A 14,415-nucleotide genomic window follows, 5' to 3' on the forward strand; every position below is an offset into this window, starting at 1 on the left:
CTTTTCTTTTTAGATCCCAGTTTGTGGCCCGTCCTTATCACTGGTTTGGTCAGGGCGCCTCTCCTATCTTTATTTATTGATTTGTTCCTTTTAAATATGAATTCCCCACTCCCATTCCCCACCTATACTTTGGACAACCAATCAATATGTTTATTTCTGTATCTTTTTATTTGTGTGTTTTTGTAATACATGTATTTGTGTATGCCTCTGTAATGTAGTGTTTTATTTCATATATTCTTATTTAAATAAATATTACATTCTTATGGTTTAAAATATTTTTTAGAGGTTAACAGTGAAAAGTCTCCCTCACATCCCTGTCTCCCACTTATCCTGTTCCTGCCGCCAGCCTCCCAATAAAAGTAATTATATTTATTGCTTTCTTGTTTGCCTTTCCAGTGTTTCTTCATTCAAATAAATCAAATGTGAATATACATTCTTATCCCTGTCTTTGGCACAAAACTAACCATATATATTGTTTTACACTTTTCTTTTTTACTTAATATATTTTGAAGGTATTTCAATTATTATACAGAGAGCTTTGTATTTTTTACAGCTCCATGTTATTGCACTGTGTGTATTCACCATCTTTTATTTAACTGATTCCCTATGATAAATATCAGTTGTTTCCAATCCTTTTCTCATTATTTAACACAAACCACACAACCCTGTGCCACCTTATGTGTACATCATTTGGTAGTACAGTAGTATTAAAATATAGACCTTAATCTGTTTCTGATTTTCAATCAGCACTGTTTTTTAAAAAATAAATTTTATCGTGCATATTTCAGGTATACAACATCACATTATAGGAAATATATAGATAGTAAGAAGGTTACTATAGTGAAGCAAATTAACATATCCATCACTCACAGTTACCCATTTTTAAAATTTTTGTGACAAGAGCAGATAAAATCTACACACGTAGCATGAATCCCAAACACAATACAATTTTATTACCTATGGTCCTTGTGTGGTACATTAGATCTCTAAACTTGTTTGTTCTATGTATCTGCTACTTCGTATCCTCTGACTTACATCTCCTCATTTTCTCTCCTCTAAGCCCCATCTGCCCTGGTAATGACTGTTTTGCTCTCTATCTCTGTATATTTGAAAGCGTTTTTTAGATTCCATATATAAGTGAGATCATGCAATAATTTTCTTTCTGTGTCTGGTTTACTTCACCTAACATAACATCCTCCAGGCTCATCTACATTGTGGCAAATAGCAAGATCTTGTTCTTTTTTAGGGCTCAATGATATTCTGTTTCTAAATATATTAATTCTACAGTTTCTTTATCCATTCATTCATTGATGGACACTTTGCTTGTTTCCACACAATTAGCACTGTTTTTAATACCTATCTATATTGCTATGCATACATCTGATCCATTGCTTCTAGCTGCTGCAGAGCACCGTATTTTATTTATTCTTTCCTCAGTGATGAATACCTAGATTGCTTCCAGCATCTTGCTACCACAAACAATGACAAAGTAAATATCCTTACACGTGTCCTTTTAAGAAACTTTGTGAGGCCGGATGCAGTGGCTCATGCCTATAATCCCAGCACTTTGGAAGACTGAGGCAGGAGGATCACTTGAGCCCAGGAGTTTGTGACCAGCCTGGGCAACACAGAGAGACCCTGGCTGTACCAAAAAATGTTTTAAATTAATCGGGTGCAATTGCTGACACCTACAGTCCCAACTACTTAGGAGGCTGAGGTGGGAGGATCGCTTGAGTCTAGGAGTTTGAGGCTGCAGTGAGCTGTGTTCCCATCACTGCACTTCGGGCTGGGTGACAGAGCCAGACCTTGTCTCAAAAAAAAGAAAAGAAAAGAAAAAAGAAAAAAAAACAAAACTGTGTGACAATTTATCTGGGATAAATACATAGGAGGGTGATTTATACCTTATAAGTTATATGTTTATTTCTAGTTCATTTGACTGGATATTATAAAATTACTTTTCGAGAATGTTCACATCAGTGTACGTGCCCAGCATCAGTGTTTAAGAGGTTCCTATATTTGTACTTCCCTACAACCATTAGTGTTAATATTCAATTTTCTAGTTTTTGCCAAATTGATGGCTGAAAATAATATCTCATTGTTTTAATCTGCTGATGCAGGTTTGGGGGAACTCAAGGATTGCTTGAGAGGTAAAAACAGTCACATGCTCTTGCAGGCCGGTATTGTGGCTTCTTTTGCAAAAACTTAATAGCTTTCTAAACCACTTATTTCTTTTTTGTTCCACTGAAATTCGCTATAGCCAGAGATTTTATTTGATCATAGACTGTAAGCCTGAAAACTGTTCTCTTCAATTATGGCATCTGTATTCAGCCTCTTTTCTCTCCAATTCATGACAGTTATCTAAACACCATACAAAACAAAAAGCTTGAAGGTAACACCCTGCATGTGAAGCTTACCACTGGGCTGGATCCCATTATCTGGCAAGAACACAAAGAAAAGCTCTTGAGAAAGCCTTAAGGATACAGTCTTACCTCCTGCTATTTAGATATAAAAGTAATTGGCTTTTTCAAAACTTGAAGATTGAATATCACTGGACTCTCACTTAATTTAAATTGCATGCTGCACTCAGAGAGCCTTCCACGTCCGCTTGCACACTGACCAGCACTGACAAGGAGTAGCTGATACATACCAGCATTCTTTTTCCAGGCTCAATAAGCTGGTGGTCTGCCTTCAAAGGTATTCCAGGTGACTGTTGTCCAAATACGCCCCAAGATCTAACAAGAATCAATGGCTATCCAGCATGCCATGCCTGCGAGCTTTTTGTCTACCACCTGACCTCTCAGTAATTCAAATATATTTCAGGTTTTAGGTATTCCTACTTCTGGGTATTAAATTTTGGACTAGTTCTGGTATATGTTGCAAAGGCTGTAAAATAGACCCAAATAACATAATAGTGGCTTATACAGGATGAAGTTTATTTCCCTCTTACCTAATAGTAAGAGCAGTTTAGGGGTGCTACGGCAGCTTCACATGATGAGGGTCCCTCTTACTTTGTTGATCTACCTTCATCAACACACAGTCTCTATCTCTGGGTCTACCCTCCCCTCACCCTCCCATCATGCCTTCCCCTCTGCCAACAGAAGAAGGAGAATACAGGCAGAAGAAGGCATGCTTGTTCTTTTAAGGTTATGAACAAGTCAGTGGTCCAAAACACTCCTGCTCATATCCTATTGGAGCGAACTTAGTCATAGTCACACTGAGCTGTGTGGGAGTCAGGGAAATGAAGCCTTTAGCTGACAACTATGAGCCCAGCTAAAACCTTTATGGTACTATAGAAGAATGGTAGAACAGACACCTGGAGATAGCTAGCAGTCTCTGCACTGTCCATTTTTCTATTAGGTTTTTGTTTTCTGTTCGTTTTCTTGGTTTATTCTGATAGATTTCCTGTTCTGTCAATTCTTATTGATTTGTATAAATACCTTATCTATTGTAGAAATTAGTCTCTTATGATTTGAGATATTACAAATATATTCTCCCAATCTAATATGTGTCTGTTAACTTTATTTCCTTCCATTGATGCTTACAAATGGATTACTTTTGCCTGATGTCCTTTCCCTCTTGTAGCAACTTGCTAAAACTTGCTAACAAGAACATAGATTCTAATTACTAATAATAGAATTATGGTCTCAATAGGTCATCTTCAGTTTTTAAAATTTTCTTATTTCTATTTAATCAATACATAATTTTTTCTTTAGGATTTATACATTTAATATGAGTACATTAGCTATTTGCCTACTTATGATATTAGTAATTTTCATCACTATAAGGTGTATTACACATGTATGTATTACAAACACATATATAACAATGACATATACAAACTTATACATATATTGGTACATTTATAAAATAAAGGTTGGGACCAGGTATAGTGGCTGGCACCTATAATCCCAGCTACTTGGGAGGCTGAGGCGGGAGGACTGCTTGAGCCTAGGAGTTTGAGGCTGCAGTAAGCTAAAATTGTGTCACTGCACTCCAGCCCAAGCAAAAGAGTAAGACCTGTTTCCAGAAAATAATAAATAAATAAATAAATAAAATAAAGGTTGAATGTAAATGCTATAAATCATATAAAAATGTAATTGTATTTTCTATAGCCAATCTCATCTGGCTTTCAATTCTCCATTCTTGATTGATAAGACAATAAAAAGCTTAAACTTGTTTATTCATTTTCTAGTGTAAAACAGTCTTTTTGAGCTAATATTATTTAAGTCACTTCAGGATTTAAGCCTCAATGAATTCTAAATTCTTCCCCTCCTCCACTTTTTACTTCTTTTCTTGGGCAGTGAACCAAGTTTTTCGAAGTCTTACACTCAGCCTCTGGGAAAAGATATCTGATCTTTTACTGAGGTTTTAACTTTCCTGCCTTGTTTCAGGGTGTCCCTTGGTGTTACTGTTGAGCCAATCCTTACAGGTCCATTGGGGATTCTATTGGTAGCTGCCGCTGAATTTTGCCATCCTGACACGCACTGCCATCTTCTATAATGTTCTGGCAACTTGTGGCCTCTCTGTCTAGATATGAAGCTGTTTGTGTTTCTTTTCTTTTCTTTTCTTTTCTTTTCTTTTGAGATGGAGTCTCGCTCCATTGCCCAGGCTGGAGTGCAGTGGCACAGTCTCTGCTCACTGCAACCTCCACCTCCTGGGTTCAAATGATTCTCATACCTCAGCCTCCCAAGTAACTGGGATTACAGGCATAAGCCACCACTCCTGGCTAATTTTTTTTGTATTTTTAGTAGAGACGAGGTTTCACTATGTTGGCCAGGCTGGTCTTAAACTCCTGACCTCAAGTGATCTGCCCACCTCCACCTCCCAAAGTACTGGGATTACAGGCATAAGCCACCATGCCCGGCCATCTGATTATATTTCATTAGTTCCTCCAGAACTTACCTATCCCCTAACTAGAACACAAGCACCATTTGGATTCTCCAGCTGTTTTGCATGAGCTCTGGGAAATCTGGATGTTGTCTCTGGCCCATTTGTCTGGACACCAATTTGGCCATTTCCTATCTATGGCTCAGAGAGACACCATGTTACCCTGATGCTGAACATGCAGACTCTTCAGGGAACTTAAGAATGCACTAAGCAAGGATCCAGCCTGCTGTTCTGGGATTGCCCCCATTTATCTGTATGTCTCTACCATATACTCCCACCGCTGAGATTCATCTCTTTTCCCCCTAAAGCGCAGGGGCAGGAAAAGCAAAGACATTTAAATCAGATTTCATGCTAATCAAGTTCTTATTCCCCAGGCTCCTCCTCCATGCACCACAATGTCTTTTCTTTTCCTGGGCAGTAGAGGCTTTCTTTATGTTATACCTTTACCTCTTCTACTCTCAGGTTAATTTTTTAAAATTTTATACAACAAACTTCTAGGTTTGTATCCTTATAAATTCCACTCTGTATTCCAATTTTCCAGATGTGGATATATATACATATATGTGTGTGTGTGTGTGTGTATATATATATACGTGTGTGTGTGTGTGTGTGTATATATATATATAAAGGCCAGTTTGGTAGTTTGAAAAAATCCTTTTATCTCAACACAGCTTGAATGTTACAACTTAAAAGCATATGTTTTCAAATAATTGTCTTGCTATTGACCTTTAAAACTATTTTTTAAACTAAAAGGTAAATGTGAATGCTTTTTTTCCATTTTTTGTTTGTTTGTTTGTTTGTTTGTTTCTAAGACAGAGTCTTGTTCTGTTGCCCAGACTGGAGTGCAGTGGTGCGATCTCGGCTCATTGCAACCTCCGCCTCCTGGGTTCAAGAGATTCTCTTGCCTCAGCCTCCTGGGTAGCTGGGACTACAGGCGCATGCCATCATGCCCAGCTAAATTCTTGTATTTTTAGTTGAGACAGGGTTTCACCGTGTTAGCCAGGATGGTCTCGATTTCCTGACCTCATGATCCGCCAGCCTCAGTCTCCCAAAGTGGTGGGATTACAGGCATGAGCCACCGCACCCGGCCGTGAATACTTTTTTCCCCACTGAATCCGCTCTCCCCCAATACGCCCCAAAATTGACCTTATAGGATAGTCTCAATCAGAAGGTTGTGAATGGGAAATATGAAGGGAAGTGGATAAAGGAGACGAATTACAAAGAAGGGAACTTATGTTGTATACTAACATGATTAAAATGATTATTGAATGTTTACTATGTGCAATGCAATATGACAGATGTTCTCTACATATTGCCTCATATCAACTTTTATTTTTTTACTTTAAAAATACAATGAGCTCCAATAAAGCTGCTGCCCATCCCAAGACCTAAAACATTACTATACCTTATAACTTCCTATAGACTCCTAACCTACCCCATTCCCTGCCTGCCTCATTCTAGAAGTAATCATATTCAATTTTGTTTAATTTACTTGTGTTTTAATAGTTTTATAGGCCGGGCATGGTGGCTTATTATGCCTGTAATCCCAGCACTTTGGGAGGCCGAGGTGGGCAGATCACTTAAGGTCAGGAGTTTGAAACCAGCCTGGGCAATATGGCAGAACCTTGTCTCTACTAAGTGTACCAAAAAAATTAGCTGGGCATGGTGGCACGTGCCTGAAATCCCAGCTATTCAGGAGGCTGAGACAGTAGAATCACTTGAACCCAGGAGGTGCAGGTTGCAGTGCGCCACGATCGCGCCTCTGCACTCCATCCTGGGAGACAGAGTGAGATTCCATCTCAAAAAGTAAATAAATAAATAATAACAATAATAGTTTTATAAAAAGATATATACACAACTATAATGTAGTCTCATTATACATTTCTATATAAATATATTATATATTATAGATTATATATCATATATGACATATATTTACCTAGATAATGTATCATTAGTTTTATCTGTTCTTAAACTTTGCAAAAAGTATACCATATTATGTTTACTTCTGGAACTCGCATTTCTCACTCAACATTTTACCAAAATTCATTCATTTTGTCTGTAATTTATTCACTATCAATGCTGTATAATATCCAAACTTGTAACTAACGCATTTACCCATTGTCCTATCGATGGGAATTTGGGCTGTTTTCAGGGTTTTCGCCATTATGAACAACAGTATTATGGAAAGTCTTGGACTACAAATATTGAAAATTTCTCTTATGTATAGACCTAGAAATCAATTGCAAGATCAGAGGGTAGGTGAATGTTAAAATTTGCAAGATAATGTTAAATGTTTTCCAGAGTAGTTCTGCCAATTTACATTTCCACCAGCAATATGAGGAAATTCCATTGATCTATGTCTACTCCATGCTTTTGTCAAGCTCATTCATATTTTTGCCCCAAATCATATCTCATTGTCATTTTGATCTTCTCTTCCCTGGTTGTTAACGAAGTTGAGCATCCCTTTGTATATTTATAAGCCCTATGGGTTTTCTGTTCTGTAAAATATTTGTTCATGCCATTTGCCTATTTTTCTATTTAATTGCTGGCTTCTTTTTCCTTACTGATTTGTCACCTAACAGTATTGCAAATATTCACCAGTTGCGATGTGTCTTTTCACTTTCTTTAATGTGCCTCAATGAAGAAAAGTTCTTAATTTTAATTTAGCTGAATTTATTAACCTTTTTTATTATGATCAATTATTTTATGCCTAAGAAATTCTTTCCTGCCCCAAGTTCAAAATACCTGCACTTATATTTTCTCACAACTTAAACTTTTGTTTTTGATGTTTAAATTCTTTATCCATATGAAGTTGTGTGTGTGCGCGTGTGTGATAACAGATCCATTTCCTTTACGTTTTTTTTTCCAAACGGTTAACCAATTTTTTCAAGCTTTATTTGTTGAACAGATCCCATTTCTGCAGTAAGCTGCCATGCCATCTCTATCATGTCAAAGTTCTTCATCTGCATGCATCTATTTTGGGCCACTCTCTTTTTTTTTTTTTTTTTAGACAGGGTCTCGCTCTATCTTCCAGGCTGTGATGTGATCATGGCTCACCACAGCCTCAACCTACCAAGCTCAAGCAATCCTCCCATTTCAGACTCCCAAGTAACCAGGACTACAGGTGTGCGCCACCATGCCTGGATAATTTTTGTGTTTTTTGTAGAAACAGGGTTTTGCCACGTGCCCCAGGCTGGTCTTGAACTTCTGGGCTCAAGAGATCTGCCTGCCTCAGCCTCCCAAAGTGTTGGGATTACAGGCATGAGCCACCATGCCCAGCCTCGGGCCACTGTCTTCTATTTCTTGGTCATGTTGTCTATCCCTGAACCAGCACCCTACAGTTTTCTAGATTTTTAATAAACCTTTGTATTTCTGAAGAAACACCCTGCTTCGTATAGTTCTTTAGCATTGCTTTAGATATTCTTGGCCTTTTGTTCTTCCATATAAATTTCAGAACCAATTTATTAGGTTACCAAATGTCTTTTTAGATTTTTATTTAAATCATATTAATTCCATGGCTCAATTTTGGGATAATCAGTTTTTTAAAAAAATTAAGGATTCTACAGGAGTCAGACAATCTTAAGATCTCTTGCAAGTTCCAACATTTACTAGATGCGTGACCTTTAATAAATGACAGTTTTTCTAAATCTATTCTCTTCATTGTAAAGTGGGTATTTCATATGAAGGTACAGGTAAAGTACCTACAACACCACTAAATGCCTGGTGGACAATCAACAAATAATTTTTATCATTTTCACCAATAGTGTTGCAATCTAATGAAAACAATATTACTTGTAAATAATGAGCCACAATCATGGTTACACAATAAATTGATAATTGAATGAATTGCACACATTTAAAAATAAATTAATTAAGACTTCTTATCTCTGAACATGATGTCTCTCTACATTAATTTAGAAGATTATCTTTGGTAGCTTTCAGTCAAGTATTTTTTTTTACTTCCTTCATAAAGATCTTGCAAATCTTTTGTTGTGTGTCAATGACATCTGCTCTCAGGGTTTAAACATAAATGCAGAATATTTAGGCTCTAGGGATTGAAAACTGTCAAGAGAATCTATAAAAATTTACTTTCTGGAGTTGTTGGATTTTTTTTTTTAATTTTCACTTTGTTTTTGAGACAGGGTCTCCCTCTGTCACCCAGGGTGGAGTGCAGTGGCACCATCTCAGCTCACTGCAGCCTCAGCCTCCCTTTAATCCGGTGATCTCCAGAATAGCTGGACAACAGACGCATGCCACCATGCCTGGCTAATTTTTATATTTTTTGTAGAGACGGGGTTTCACCACGTTGCCCAGGCTGATCTTGACCCCCTGGGCTCAAGCGATCCACCCTTCCTGGCCTCCCAAAGTGCTGAGATTACAGATGTGAGTCACCATGCCCAGCCACTTTCTGGAGATTTTAAAGAAACGTTTTAGGGAAGTGTAACATATATACAGAAGAGTACATGTATAAAAACTGTATAGCTTGATTATCACACGATAAACACATCCATATAAAAAATAAAACATCACCAACACCCCAAAGATTCCCTCATGTCCCCTGTCAGCTACTACCCTACACCCCTCCACAGGTACCTCCTGTCCTAATAAATAGTAACCTTTTGAACACTGTGTTAGGAATTGTTTGTAGCTGGCAAGTAGAAGCACTAACTCTGGTACACCCTGCCATCTTGTTAAGCTTTTCTATTTATTAAATCATTCGTCTGTGTGTATTCACAGGTGAAAGAAATAAGGTTTAGATGGTGAGGCATTCTGCTCAAATCCGGGCTGTATATCAGAGAAGAGCAGATTTGAATGGTGGTCTTATTGATTTTATTCTGTTTTGCTAAATTATCTACTTTGTATTTTTCACTGAAGTTAGGCAGAAATTCAGAATCCTGGTTTCTGTTTCTCAAGAGGCATATGTACATGAAACTTTGTTCTGCCCTTATTTTGAGTTCCTCTGCCTGCTGGAGGACAAAGCTTCAGCTAGATCCGCAGCAGGAAGTGCCTGTGAGAACAAGAAATTTGTAGTCCCAACAACATGCAGTGGTTAACCTGGGATAAATCACTAAAGATGCTATGAGGCTTCTTTTATTGTGCCTGCCTTCTATTTTAGAGAGACCCATATTCGGGAAATGCCTTTCTGCCTGGTGAAAGCTCCAGTGAGGATGAGGAGCCTTTAGCAGAATTGTCAAAGGAAGAATTGTGCGCCAAAATAAAAAGCCTGAAAGAAAAACTAACAAACACCCGGAAAGAGAACGGCCGACTTCGACAGTCTTTGGTCATGCTTCAAGGTAAACGTTGAAAAAATTGACATTTTAGATAAAAGGGAAAGTATATCATCATTGGAAAGTATTGCAAATTAGCTGTCAAGAATAAAAAAGAAAATCCATACCTCTGGGAACTCAAAACTCACAGTTTTAGAAAAAAATCACTGATTATATAATTTAAACACAGAAGCACTCTATTGAAAGATCTAGCTTATGGCTCAAAAAATTTTAGATTCTCCTACAAAACACTAAATATTGTATTCATTTAATAGTGTTTAAGAGACATTTATTGAGCATTTAATATACGCCACTCACACTGCTAAGCCCTAGAGAGAAAACATTGTTAAGACAGAGCAAACATGTTAAGGTGCCCATGATGTGCTTAGGTCACCCCTCTCTGCTAGGGAAATCTCTAGAAAATGGAACTTATTGTGATTCTTCATGAAATCACTGGAATTAGAGTCCATAGAGTACATCTTCATTTTTTTCTGTTGGGAAGAGTGACTTGGGAAAACAATAGCATTCCACTGGAAAAATATAAAGAAGAAAACTCACCACAAAATACTCCAGTGTCTGGGGAAAAAAATGAAAAAAGGAGAAAGAAGCATAAGCAAATTAAAAACTACTTGGTTTAATGCCTTTTTGTAGGATCCTATGTGATGTTCATGTGTTTATTTTTTCAAAAATTATGCTTTCCATTTGTAGTTAAGCACTATACATTATTTTATACAGCTGAATATTTTGTAATTAGGATACTATGTTGGCAGCACTCAGTTGTAAAACAGTAAATACACAGAACATTTTGAAAATAAGTCCTTCCAGTTGCTGTGTACAGAATGAGTACAAGTGGTACAAGAAAGTGAGGCAGAACCACCAGAAAGGCCGTACAATCATCCAGTCTCACATAGTAGCAGCCTACCCTACAACAATGGCTTATGAAAATAAAGAGAGTGGGCCGGGCGCGGTGGCTCAAGCCTGTAATCCCAGCACTTTGGGAGGCCGAGACAGGCGGATCACGAGGTCAGGAGATCGAGACCATCCTGGCTAACACGGTGAAACCCCGTCTCTACTAAAAAATACAAAAAACTAGCCGGGCGAGGTGGCGGGCGCCTGTAGTCCCAGCTACTCAGGAGGCTGAGGCAGGAGAATGGCGTGAACCCAGGAGGCAGAGCTTGCAGTGAGCTGAGATCTGGCCACTGCACTCCAGCCTGGGCCACAGAGCGAGACTCTGTCTCAAAAAAAAAAAAAAAAAAAAAAAAAAGAAAATAAAGAAAGTGGTTCACAATGCATTTAGAGACAGAATAGTAATAAGAGACAGATAGAACATGGTGATGAATGAGGCTGAGAGTAATGATTCACATCCTTTCCTAAGAATATTTGTTAAATTAACGTCTTCATACTTTTAAGTAAAAATAGTCACATGTAAGAAGAAAGATGTTTTTCAATTAACAAGCCATTACCTCTTTATTTCTTCGCTTCATTTTTTAAATTTGTTTGTTTGTTTTACAGAGACAGGGTCTCGCTCTGTTGCCCAGGATGGAGTGCAGTGATGAGATCATAGTTTACTGCAATCTCAAACTCCTAAACCTAAGCAACCCTCCTGCCTCAGCCTCCTGAGTAGCTAGGACTATAGGCATGCACCACCACACCCGACTAGTTTTAAAAATTTTTCATAGAGATAGGGGTCTCACTGTGTTACCCAGGCTGGTTTCGAACTCCTGGCCTCAAGCCATCCTTCTGCTTTGGCCTCCCAAAGTGCTGGGATTACAGGTGTGAGCCACCATACCTGGCCTTATTTCTTCATTTTAAATATTATGTTTTTAAAACTGATGTTTTCTTTTGACTAGTTTTTTATGATTTCCAAAGAATAGATAATTCCCATTTTTACATAATCTCTTCCAGAATTTAGCATAGGATGAAAAGCTAGTTTATAAAATTAGCATGAATTGCTAATTAAAAGTATTAATCTTGGAGCTATAGACCTTGGCGTGAAGCCCAACCTTGCTTTAAAACTTTGGCCATATTATTTCACTGTGCCCTTATCCCCCACTGCAATTTCCTCATCCAAAAAGCAGAGGAAAGCAATATATGACTTCCTTGTGGCTATGAGAATTGAATGAGTGAATTAGTAGAAATGCTTTACCCAGTACCTGGCACAAGAGAAGAACTCAGCAATGGTAGTTATTATTGCTGTTATATATTTTTATTGACACCTGACACATAATCCATTCCCCAAAAAACTGTAGGCTAAATTTCATTATAAATATAGAAGAGAAAATTTTAAATAAAGAGTACCAATCAGCTTCAGTAGCATATGAAAATAATCACTTACTATGACCAGTTTCTTCTCTCTCCCAGGGTCCAAATTGCCATTTCATTTTCTTCTCTTTCTGCCAATTCCCAGTCTTCTTAACTCTCAGGTGATGGCTTTACTTCTTACTTCACTGAGAAGTGGGAGGATATGAAGCCACTGCCATCTCCCCGCACCTGTGCTTCTGTACCCCCTTTACTTCCTCTTATTCATGAATAACCTATCCTTGTGAGTCTCAATCTCCTTCAGTGCACCAGATCCCATCCCCTTTTTTGTAATCAGGAACATTGCTCCAGAGATTCTGCCCCGTCTCCTGCAAGATTAGATTTTCCTTCTCTAATGAATCATTCCCATTAGTATCAAACATACTATTATTTCTCCCATTAAAAAAAAACCTCACTTTCAGACCATTTGCTTCTCTACCTTCTGTTTTTCTCCTTCCTCTTATGGAAAAACTCCTTAAAAGTCTTGACTATACACACTCTGTTCAGTTTCCTCCCTGTTATTCTTTCTGGATCCCACTCCAATTAGATCCTTTAATTTCATTGTAATTTCTCTTCTCATGATCATCAGTCATCTCCATGTATTAGCTTGCTAGGGCTACAGTGACAAAGTACCAAAAACTAGGTGGCTTAAACCACAGAAATTTATTCTCTCACCAGTCTCGAGGTTGGAATTATAAACTCAAGGTGTCAGCAGGGCCATACTCCCCCTGCAGGTGCTAGGAAGAATCTGTTCAGGCTTCTCTCCTAGCTTCTGATTGTTCCTTGAATAAATCAGCATAACCCCAGTCTTCGCAGGATGTTCTCCTTGTGTGCTTCTCTCTCTGTATCTAAACCTCTCCCTTCGTATAAGAACACCAGTCGTATTATATTAGGGCCCACCCTAATGACCTCATTTCAACTCAATTACATCTGTAAAAACCCTATGTCCAAATAAGATCACATTCTGAGGTAATAGGGGTTAGTCTTCTGACACATCTTTTTGGGGGACACAGTTCAATCATGATATTCTGCATTGCTAACCTCAATAGTCATTTATCAATTGTCATCTTAAGTGTCCTGTTACCAGCATTTTGACACATTTGGACAACTCTCTGTCCTTGAAAAAGGTTCTTTACCTGCTTTCCAGGATACCAAATTCACCAGCTTTCCTCTCATATTGTTGGTCTTTCCATCTTATTCCATTTAGCTGATTCATTATCTCATCCTCTAAGTATTTTATGATTCCCCTGGCTCCGTACTTGGACTTTTTTCTTTTCTATCTGCATTCATTCTCTAGATGACCGACTCCAATAATATGGTATAAATATCCATCAATGAGGCTGAGCGCAGTGGCTCACACCTGTAATCCAGCACTTTGGGAGGCCAAAGCGGGTGGATCACTTGAGACCAGGAGTTTAAGACCAACCTGGGCAACATGACGAAACTCCATCTCTACTCAAAATACAAAAATTAACCAGGCATGGTATTGCACGCCTATGGTCCCAGCTACCTGGGAGGCTGAGGCACAAGAATTGCTTGAACCCGGGATATGGAGGTTGCAGTGAGCTGAGATTACACGACTGCACTCCAGCCTGAGCAACACAGTGAGACTCTGTAAAAAAAAAAAAAAAAAAAAAAACACACACACACACACACACACAAAAATCAGTGAGCTATGCTTGTCAGATTTCTATCTCCTGCCTGGGCCTCTTTAACTCATTGTCTAACTGAATGCTTGACATGACTGATAGGCTAACATGTTTCAAACCACATTCCTTACCTCCCTCAACCTGTTTCTTTCTTCCTCATCCTAGCTAATGTTAATTTCATTGTTCAAGTTCCTTAAGCCAGAAACTATGATGTTATCTTCATGTTATCTTCTATTTCTGTATTTATTTTACACCCCACACTCAGTCCATTAGCAAATCCCACTAGCTTTGCCTTCAAAATATTTCTGAAA

General features: G+C 38.1%; 1 protein-coding gene across 2 annotated transcripts in view; it reads left to right on the forward strand.

Annotated features, from left to right (window-relative positions):
- The window catches only part of BEND6 (BEN domain containing 6), a 75,278-nt gene that overhangs the window by 29,301 nt on the left and 31,562 nt on the right, over window positions 1-14,415 (forward strand). For both annotated transcript variants that reach the window (XM_012002059.1, XM_012002060.1), the window contains one exon: window positions 10,007-10,184. In XM_012002059.1, the coding sequence (XP_011857449.1) occupies window positions 10,007-10,184 (178 nt within the window). The remainder of the gene's footprint in view (window positions 1-10,006; window positions 10,185-14,415) is intronic.

This window comes from Mandrillus leucophaeus, unplaced genomic scaffold (genome assembly GCF_000951045.1).
Source record: "Mandrillus leucophaeus isolate KB7577 unplaced genomic scaffold, Mleu.le_1.0 Scaffold676, whole genome shotgun sequence".
In the NCBI taxonomy this organism is placed as follows: domain Eukaryota; kingdom Metazoa; phylum Chordata; class Mammalia; order Primates; family Cercopithecidae; genus Mandrillus; species Mandrillus leucophaeus.